The 11,302-nt window shown below is 29.1% G+C and overlaps 1 protein-coding gene across 1 annotated transcript; it reads left to right on the forward strand.

The window, feature by feature from the left end:
- Positions 1-1,519: 1,519 nt before the first annotated feature.
- Positions 1,520-3,399, forward strand: LOC103832683 (malate dehydrogenase 1, mitochondrial). Its single transcript, XM_009108741.3, has 7 exons — positions 1,520-1,853; positions 1,989-2,162; positions 2,272-2,440; positions 2,531-2,592; positions 2,680-2,801; positions 2,872-2,989; positions 3,086-3,399. Exons 1-7 carry the CDS (start codon positions 1,611-1,613, stop codon positions 3,221-3,223), a joined length of 1,026 nt encoding a protein of 341 aa, XP_009106989.1. The 5' UTR covers positions 1,520-1,610; the 3' UTR covers positions 3,224-3,399.
- Positions 3,400-11,302: the final 7,903 nt, after the last annotated feature.

Raw genomic sequence — 11,302 nt, forward strand, 5'->3', positions numbered from 1 at the left:
TGCGGTTTTGGCGGGAAAACACGTTTTTGCGGTTTTGGTGAAAAAACGCGTTTTTGCGGGAAAATTGGTTTTTCAGTTTTGGCGGGAAATTGCGTTTTTGTGGGAAAACGAGTTTTGCAGTTTTTGCGGAAAAACTTGTTTTGTAGTTTTGGCGAAAAAACACGTTTTGGCGGAAAAACGTATTTTGCAGTTTTGGCGGGAAATGCATTTTACCACCGAATAAATGATTAGACTTTAGAGAAACTCATGATTTTCCAATTTTATCAAACCTTAGAATTGGGTTTACTCATGTTTTTTTTAATTGAAAACAAAATGGGTCAGAGTTGACCCAACCCAATAAACCCATTAACTTGTTAACCCATTAACTTGTTAACCCATTAACTTGTTAATCCATTTAACCTTTTAACCCATTAACCCATTGGATCAAAAATAAACAGTTCATTTAGGTTAATGGGTCAATTTGGGTTGGGTCAACCCATGGGTCATGACCCATTTTAACACCCCTAGGTAGAGGTATCTTCAAGAGTGTGCATCTTAAGTAGCCATTGTTTGACACAAAAAGATCTGCTTCAGATGATAACAAATCTAAGTTGTCTATTTGTGATAAATACCATATTACTATACTGTCCATGATAGCGTTTTGGTTTTATGTCAGATTTTTTTTTTGTCTTTTTTCTTGATATGCCTTTTGTTTGTTTGGGTAAAAAGTACATATCATATCTCATAGCCTGTGATATTACTAGAATTTGGTTGATTATTCTCTGAAGACAAAGACTTTGATCTAATCTCTTGCTTCTTGTCCACAAACAGACTTGTCTTGGGTGTCATTGTTAGGAATCATTCGTTCACACTAACCTTGTGACCACTTCGTCCATTTGTTTTACTATTTTTTTTTCCTTTTATTTTGCGATTTTACGGAGCGACCGAGGAGGCGTGGCAATGAGAAGAACAATGGCGAAATCATTTATTTGCAACTTCTAGGTGAATGTGTCGATGCCCTTGGTACGTTGCTAATCATATGTTCACATTCTAATAATACAAGCCAGTCACTTTTGATGATAATTTAAACGTTTCTAATGATAGTTTGCTTAAAATTTACAGTGATATCACATTTAAAGTATAACATTTGTTGTTTATTTTCTACTCAACATTCAAAATCATAAGGTTATAATTTAGCTCTAGATTTAAGTGAACACTAGATTAGAATGTAACACAAGATGTTTTAGATTTAAACATGTTTTTAGTAATATAAAATGTACACTCTTCTGAGTAGAGATTAATCTTTGAAAAAAATTATGCTTCTGATTAATTTTTAAATAATCATCAATGTTTGCATAAAGTTTAAATTAAAATACTCATACACTTATTATTTAGTTTAAAACAAAATTAACATACAAATGATTTTTTATTACAAACAAGTAACCAAGTTTGTTATTACACAGCAATTAACCCAAAAAAAAAACCTTTCTGAAAAAGACAAAAACACCCCTGGAAGTGGAAGCATTAAAAGCAAAGAGTCGAGACATATCTCATCATCATCGAGTGTCTCGCCAAGTGCTTCACCACAAAACTGAAAAGGCATCCATCCATCCATCTTCTCTCCTTGCAAAATGTTCAGATCCGCGCTTGTCCGATCCTCCGCCTCGGCGAAGCAGTCGCTTCTCCGCCGCAGCTTCTCTTCCGGATCCGTCCCCGAGCGTAAAGTCGCCATCTTGGGAGCCGCCGGTGGAATCGGTCAGCCTCTGGCTCTCCTCATGAAACTCAATCCCCTCGTCTCAAGTCTCTCCCTTTACGATATCGCCAACACTCCTGGAGTCGCCGCTGACGTCGGTCACATCAACACCAGATCTCAGGTATACACTCTCATCGTCAATACTAGATCGTGTCTTAGATTCAGTTGCAAAGTGTTCTCATTTCTGCTAGATCTGTTGCTTTCTAAGGCTTATTTATATTGATATAGTTTGTTCATTCACTTGTGTATTGTTTAGGTTGTTGGGTACATGGGAGATGATAACTTGGCGAAAGCTCTTGAAGGAGCTGACCTCGTTATCATTCCAGCTGGTGTCCCCAGGAAGCCTGGTATGACCCGTGATGATCTTTTCAACATCAACGCTGGTATTGTCAAGAACCTTTGCTCTGCCATCGCCAAGTACTGCCCTCATGTAAGCCCTGAGCATGATTCTTGATTTGTTAGGTGTAAAGATGTCTCCTTTTTGTGATTTTTTAATCAAATGGCTGACATTTGGTGTTGCTCTTTTTGTGTTGAAACAGGCACTTGTTAATATGATCAGCAACCCAGTGAACTCTACTGTTCCGATTGCAGCAGAGATATTCAAGAAGGCAGGTATGTACGATGAGAAGAAGTTGTTTGGTGTTACCACTCTTGACGTTGTTAGGGCCAAGACTTTCTATGCTGGAAAGGCTAATGTCCCTGTTGCAGGTTTGTGTTTGTGTGTCTGTCTTTTTGTAATCATAAGTTTCTTTTAAAAATTTGTTCTTCTTAAGTTTTAAATGCTTGTTGTTTCTACAGAAGTTAATGTTCCGGTGATTGGTGGTCATGCTGGGGTTACAATTCTCCCACTCTTCTCTCAGGTTACCTCTCTAACTCAAACTTCTTATTTCTTACCGCGTTTTTAGCTCTGTTCGGCTAAGTCATATTCTGTTTTGTAAACAATGTAGGCCACTCCTCAAGCTAACTTGTCAGGTGACGTGCTCACCGCTCTCACCAAGCGTACCCAAGATGGAGGTACAGAAGTTGTGGAGGCTAAAGCAGGGAAAGGTTCAGCTACATTGTCAATGGCGTAAGTGTTGTGCTATTATTATTCTTGCTTTTGCATTCTTGTATTATGTAATCTGATCATTGTCACACAGATATGCTGGAGCACTATTCGCTGACGCATGCTTGAAGGGACTCAATGGTGTTCCAGATGTAGTGGAATGCTCATACGTGCAGTCCACAATCACTGAGCTTCCTTTCTTTGCCTCAAAGGTAATCCTCTAAACTTAGCATCAATGTGCATCATACGGTCTCATGACTCAGTTGATGAATGCGAATGCGTGATGATGGTTTGGTTATGTGATTCAGGTGAGGTTGGGGAAGAACGGTGTTGAGGAGGTTCTTGATTTGGGGCAACTCTCTGACTTTGAGAAGGAAGGCTTGGAAGCATTGAAACCGGAACTCAAGTCTTCCATTGAGAAGGGAGTTAAGTTTGCCAACCAATGAGTTAAACCGGTTTGACTCGGTTATGTTTCTTTCCAATTTTCCGGCTAGAGCTGGCCTTCCATAAAATCCATGATTGAGTCTTACTTTTTTATTTTCAAACAATGTATTTTGCGGGTAATAAATGACACTCTCACAAACAAATAAGATTTCGTGATAGTATTTAGCAGCTTAAAGTTTTTCTTGGCCAAGAAGAAAGATCATTTAGGACTTGCATTAAAGGTTCTAAAGCCGCTCTCTTTTTTGACATTTTCAAAACATGATTTTAATAACACAGTTGACAACAAATGTGAGTGTTATAGCTTCGCTTCTTGATAGTTTGAGAGAGAAAAGTGAGCTTCTGTACATACCCATCTAGCATGTCCCTTATCATCACGAAAGATCCAACGCTGTCCTAATATGTTTTTTTGAACAAAAAAATAATTAGGACCATAATTTATCAGACCAACGCTGTCCTAATTTATCAGACCATAATTCATCAACATTGCATATATGTTAGCACTCAGAACATCTTCAACCCCATTACAAACAAAAAATACAAAATAGAGTAGAAAATGCAGTCATGAACAAACAAAAAAGGTATTACTGCATATATAGAGTAATATCTTTTTTTTGTTTGTTCATGACTGCATTTTCTACTCCATTTTGCAGTGGAGTTGGAAATGCTCTTTAAATAGTTGAATAGACGCCATCCGATCTTAGGCTGTGAGGCTTGTCGATTCTGTCTCTGCTCCTCGACCTCCCCTCCCATTATACTCAAACTATTGTGTGGCATCTCCCATAGTATGAATGATTATTTATTTATAGTCATTTGTGTTTTATTTCTTTATTGATTTTTAATTTTTCTAGATTCTTATACATTTTAAATCACGTTTTAATGTAATTTTTAATAAATACACAATTATATTTAATACAATAGTTTTATTTTAGGGTGGATTCAAAATTATATTCTCAGTTTTAATGATATAAATAATAAACATATCAAAATGGGTGTCTAGCTGATACTACTTCACAAGCATAGAATAGAAGGTACATGTTTTCACCCATCAATCTATATTAGACAAATAGAAGTACAAATAATAATTCACCTTAAAACTTAGACAGGAACACCATGGAGTTGGATGGTCAAACGAGACTCCAACAACTATTGGCATAATAATGAGAATCAACATTGATGATACTCTGAGTGCACACGTGACTGATAGAGAGACATTGTGGAAGTTCTCACCTGGAGATGCAGAACTGCTATCAGTTTGTGAAATTGGTGACTAGATGTGCTCATGTCGGAGCCTAGGAAGCAGGCCAAGCTATGATTGGTTTAGTGTAGGAAAGGACAGTATTGCCATGGAGTTCATAGGTTCACATTCTCTTACAATAATTGTGGACTCTGTTTCTGTTTTGAGCTGTGAGGTTACAAAGGGTGACATCACTTCGTTTACCTTGTTAGATTGGGTTTAGTAATAAAGATGCGATCAGTATTGCTAGTGATTTCAAGTTTTTGCTGAATGAGTCTAAAGCTGTGGGAAAGTTTTTATATAAGGATATGCAAGAGTTATTGAGTCATTTTTTCTTAAGATAATAAGAGAGTTATTCTTATTCATTATTGAGTTTTTGAACTATAGTAACTACTAGGCTAACGATTTTGAAGGTCCTCTAGAACTTTGGTGCTGCACCTTTGTTCTTTATGATGAATCCAATGAAGCAGATCCCCATTATGAAAAAAAAAGAAAAGAGCACAACAGCTCCAACTATCATGAGGTTCTGGTTGAGGACATTCCGGAGTCTCCTCAGGGTATTATCAACCCACTGAAGCATGATGCGATGCGTTGGGATTAAGAAGAAAAAAAAGGGGTGAAATAAGCAGAAATGAAGGAGGTGGTGGCGAAGGAAAACATAGTATCAATGTGAGTGAAGATGGATACATGAAGAATAAGGTAGTTTCAAATGAGTTATAAATACAGTGAAATCTCTATAAATTAATAATGTTGGGACTACACCAAAACTATAGTTTTTTTATTAATTTATAGAGATATTAATTTATCGATATACTAATTGAACCAAAAACTCGATTTGAGACTATAAAATTATATTATTTTATAGAAATTTTTAGTGTATATTAATTTATAGAGTATTAATTTAAAGAGGTTATACTGTATTTAAATTACTACAAAACCAGTTATCACTTGGTCGTTTATCTTTAATTGTATAATAAGTTAATAACTCATCATTTTGTTACAATTTTCATTTTAAGAAAACTAAATATTTAAAAAAGCATCAATATAATGTTGTTTGATAGAAAAATATAGTTTAATGAAAATAACTTTTTTTTTAAATATATTTTTTCCTTTTTTATTATTTTTTGCTTAAATTTTATTAATTTTTGCTTATATTAATAACCATGTTTACTTTTTTGGATAAAGTTGTTGGAATTAAAAATTATAATAAGCTTAGTTTATTAATTTTAAAACCTAGTCATTACAATTAAATTAAATATTGATGAAAAAAGACAACTCATCGATTTTATTTTATTCTCATTAATTTTAGTATTTGAATATTTTTATAACTGAAATGGTCGATCCATTTAATCAGTCTCAGAGTTGTCAACATCTGTTTTTGCTATTTTATATAATAAAAATGAGATAATTAGTTCTTTTTTTGTGCGAAGAGATAATTTGTTCTTTAATTCATCTTGTATTGTTCTATATATTTACATGTTGGATAGAAAAACCCGCAATAATAAAAACATCAATGTAGTCGAATCCATCATATAATTAATAAAAAACTGGCTTGGCGACTTTAACAACTTTCTTCAAAGCCGACTTTAAAACTTTTCTCCAGAAATGATTCACGGCAATATGATTAGAAATGGTAATGAAAGACTTTGTCTGATGGAAATAGACAACTGATTACCTTAAACTGATAATTGATGCATATGATAGTTAGGATTTTGTTGGGTGTGGTTGTTTCGTGGTAGGATTAATAGTATGCACACTCTTTTACCAGACTTGTCTCACCAGCTATCCTATCTAGCTAGAGGTTTTCTGTGCGCTATTTACGTTGCTTGTCTCACCTACATTGACACTGTTACCATGATGGACAACAATTTATTTTGTTTTTGTTCTTTACTAATTTTCTTGATTTTTTTTATCTTTATTTATATTTTTATAAAATTTGACGAAATTATGATTTTGTTATGATTAAAACAGATACATGTTATCAAGACCAAATGTATGAAAACATGTGGCTTTTGGTTTCATTGGCGACATTCCTTAACGGTGGATGTTGGTTCACATATACCGTTTGGAGATTCGATATATTAGCATGATATATCATTTATTTTATAATATTTTTATTTTTATTTTGTAGAACTTTATATATATATATATATTATAATGTAAATTTACTTATTTAACCCTTTTACAATATATTGCAAACGGATTCGGACATTATCGAGAGCAACATAATTAGTCATGTTTGTTTACTACTACTACAATAAAACACCAGAAAATGAACACCGGAGAAAGAGGAAGATGCGGTGGTGGAGGAGGAAATATTACCCACATAAGTGAAAATGAAGATATGAAAAATAAGATAGTTTCTAATTCGTTATAATTATTAACTAGGATAAGATCTGCGCCTTGCGCGGGATTAAGTTATTATTTTTATTATATTTTGGAGAATGAAACAATAGTTTGGCATCATTTGGATTAGGGGTGTTCAATCCGGATATCGGATTGGTTTCGGTTCGGTTTTTTCGGTATTTCGGTTAGTAAAATATAACTACTATTCTAAATCCATATTTACTTTGACTTTAGTCTTTCACATACTTTTCAAAGATTTCAACTGGACGACTAAATTGATCAGCCAATCTTGTTGCTTTAAATCATTAGTATTTATATATATATTGTTTAGTTTGAATATTTATTAAATAAAAATTCATATGCGTTATATTTTATGATCATTTGTAACTTATTATAACAAAAAATAATCTATTGATCACAAAATTTTCAGAGTGAGAATCTTCAAATTTCTAATAATATATAGACGTCTTGAAAAATTCAAAATATAACATATAAGAAAAAATATAAATGTTTTTATTATATATTTAATATGATTTTTTAATATCTTTCAATAATATAAAATTAAAAAAAAAAGAACTAAGATACCAAAATTGTTATCAAATATTTCTTATTCATAATAATTAATTTTCATATATACGTTAATCATATTAGGTAATTTCGTAGCTTCTAATTAAGGAAAATGCAAAAAAAAAATTTGGTAGATTATTTATCAATTCAATAGTTAGTTTATAAGAAATATAATGTAAGTTAAGATGGACCAACCTATTTTTTTAAAAATAGTATATTTTATATAGTAATTTATTAAATGAGAATTTATAATCATACAGTTCTATGATCATTCATATCATTTTATAACTGAATATTTAAATCATCTATAACAAAATTTTCAATGTGAAATCTTTAATAAGTTTATAATTTATAAATGTTTTTGAAAATTCATTGAAAGTTTTAATATTAAAATATTTATGTAATCTTATGGTATATATTTTAATATATATATATATATATATATGTTTTATTATTAAATGATATTTTTTACTCATATGGTTTTAAAATCATGTGTATCTTCTTATAATATTAAATAAAAGTTCATATTAATACAATTTTATGACCATTTGTAACTTATTATGACAAAAAAAAAATCTATTGATCACAAAATTTTCAGAGTGGGATCTTCAAATTTCTAATAATTTATAGACGTTTTGAAAAATTCAAAATATAACATATAAGGAAAAATATAAATGGTTTTATTATATATTTAATGTGATTTTTTAATATCTTTTAATAATATAAAATTAAAAAAAAGAACTAAGATACAAAAATTTTTATCAAATATTTATTATTTATAATAATTAATTTTCACATATAATGAAAACTCACTATTTTTGTAGGGGGGTTCATATAAATTTTTTAAATTTTTTGCGTAGCTTTTATTTAAGGAAAGAGCAAAACATTTTTTGGTACGTTATTTATCAATTCGATAGTTAGTTTAATAAAAATGTAATATAAATTAAGATGAAACAACCTATTTTTCTAAGAATAGTATATTTTGTATAGTTATTTATTATATAAGAATTTATAATCATACGGTTCTATGATCATTCATATCGTTTTATAACAAAATATTTAAATCATCGATAACAAAATTTTCAATCTGAAATCTTTAATAAGTTTATAATTTATAAATGTTCTTGAAAATTCATTGAAAGTTTTAATATTAAAATATTTATGTAATCTTATGGTATATAGTGTTTAATCTATATATATATATACTTTTTTTTATTATTAAATGATATTTTTTACTCATATGGTTTTAAAATCATGTGTATCTTCTTATAATAAAAATGTTAAACCATTGATCATTAATTTTTAACATAATAATTTTAATAGTTTTAGTCATTTATTGTCGTTTTTAAAAATTCAAAATATAACATATACGAAAAAATATAAATTTTACTTTTATAGCTAATTTGATTGTTTAATTTATTTTAATAATATAAAATTAAACAAAAAATGATGGAGGAGATATAAATTGTTATCAAATCTTTATTATTAAAATCATTAATTGTCATATATTTATTAGTCATTTATGGTAATTCCGTAGGTTTTATTTAAGGAAAGAAAATAGCATATCATATCATTATATCATATAGTTTGACCAACTTATGTATCTAACAACATATAAAAATCGAATGTGGACCTACTTATTTTTCAATTGAATGTAATTGACTACCTAATTGAGTGCCACCTATGCATTGGAGCCTCTTTTAATTAATACAAAATTGAGGTTACATCTTTTCAAATGTTCTTCAATTAATATATAAGGGATATATCCACCAAAACCAATGATAACTCGGTTCGTTTTCTTTAGTTGGGTAGTAACTCGTCATTTTGTTAAAGTATTCATTTTAAGAAAAAAAAGTATCAATATAATATTTTTATATATTAAAAGAGAATAATTTATCATTAATGCATTCATATTATATTCGTCATGTGGTAGTTTTACATCGATTTCAATTTGAATATGATGACTTGTCGGCCTCACAATCATCTTCTCTATTAAAAGAGAAGTACCATATTTATCTACTATTTAGAAGTCTACTAGGACCATTTCATTAATCACATAATATGACATAATAATTAATAGGAATATTAATAATAAATTAATTTTAACTATAGATTTGAATTTTATTTTTAGTTATAACAAAATCTGTTGAGAAAAATCTAACAAAATCTTACTAAATTTTTAAATAATTTTTATTAAATATTGCATTAATTAATTTCGTAATTAAGTAATATAATGCTTTCGTTTAAATAAATTATCATCTACCACTAAAACGGGTTCAAATTTGTTAATCATGTCATATTTGTTTATACAAATGAGGTTATTAACATATGTTAAAATTTTATTTCTACAGCTATATATTTTCCAAAATCATATGTTGAAGAATATTTTTTATTTGATTATTTCAAATCATGAAAACTTGAAAACGTAATAAAAAAGATAAATTGAATAAAACAAACTCTTATATTAATAAAATAATAAGAAACCTAAAAAATAAAAGTAAAGAGTTATAAAATACATAACACTAAGATATAAATTATTTATTTAAATTTATATAATAATATCAAAATTAAATATTTATAAAATGAAAATATACCCGCACGATGTGCGGTTTAAACTCTAGTTTAACAATTAATGCGTTTACACACTTTTTTTATCTCCGCCGCTGACAATTTAATGTGTTCACACACTATTTTTTAATCAACTCATTTTTAACTTTTGTATTAGTGAATTGAAATTATCTCTTTACAACTACTGAATAATATCATTTTAAAAAAAGAAATACAAAATTATTAATATTGGCATAAACTAAAATGATGTAATAAAAATATTTTTAAAAACTGAAAATTTCATATCTTGACAAACTTGGCCATAGTTGAGGTTTCTCTACACGAAAGCAACAAATAATCGTGATTGGTTATGACTTAAGAAAACTGAAGTAAAAAAAAACACCACACATGAAGTCGGATCTTTAGTTTAGTTAAGTATTGATTTTTCTTTACAGAATTTTCATATCAGACTAAGAATTAGAAACATAATCAGATTGCCAGAAAATATCAGAAATCAGAAAAGCTTTTAAAAAAAAAAGAAAATTCTTGAAATCGATTGAAAAACAAAATTCATGTGCCGAGTGAAGAGATCACATTATTTTACAGGCAACTCTAACCTTTTTCACTTGATTGTATCGTGTTTTTATTATAGTTACTACGAATATTTTATGAGAAAATGTACCTTATTAGTTATAGTCTACGTTAACTGTCAACTTGCCCACCAATATTGATACGACGTCCAACAATTTTTTATTAGTATTCTGAAGTATAGTCCAATAATTATGTATGTTAAATAAGCCAAGAATATTTGTTTTACATTTATTTTATTTTGCTTTATATTAATAGAAGAAATTAAGTATGAGTAAAATATCTGGATCCGAAGAACTGAACCAAACTGGGTTTTAAAATAATACTAAACACAAAATAAAACTGATTCATTACTCAGAGGGATCTAAAAGTTTAATATCCAGATAACCAGACTCGAATCTAATCCAAACTAAAATATTTTGTATACCAAAATATCTAAATCACAATTATATACTTAAATATATTAATTATTTAAAATTTTATATCTATTAGATATTCAAAATATGAAAGTATCTATAAATTGTCAACATAGTCATAAGTAAATGTCTAAAAATAACAGTAAATGTTCAAAATACTGATAATATTTATTTGTTTTCCATTCAAATATTTAAATTGAACTAATTCTTATGTAAATTTAAATACTTAGTCTTATATTATTCATTTTTATGTTTTATATTATTTTATTTTTGGATTTTGAGAATTAATTATATCGGGAGTTTTGTTAAAAAATATGTAATTAAAATGGGTATCCAAACTCGAATTCGAACCAAAACCGCAATGATTCGAAACAAATACAAAC

This window comes from Brassica rapa, chromosome A08 (assembly GCF_000309985.2).
Source record: "Brassica rapa cultivar Chiifu-401-42 chromosome A08, CAAS_Brap_v3.01, whole genome shotgun sequence".
Classification (NCBI taxonomy): Eukaryota; Viridiplantae; Streptophyta; class Magnoliopsida; order Brassicales; family Brassicaceae; genus Brassica; species Brassica rapa.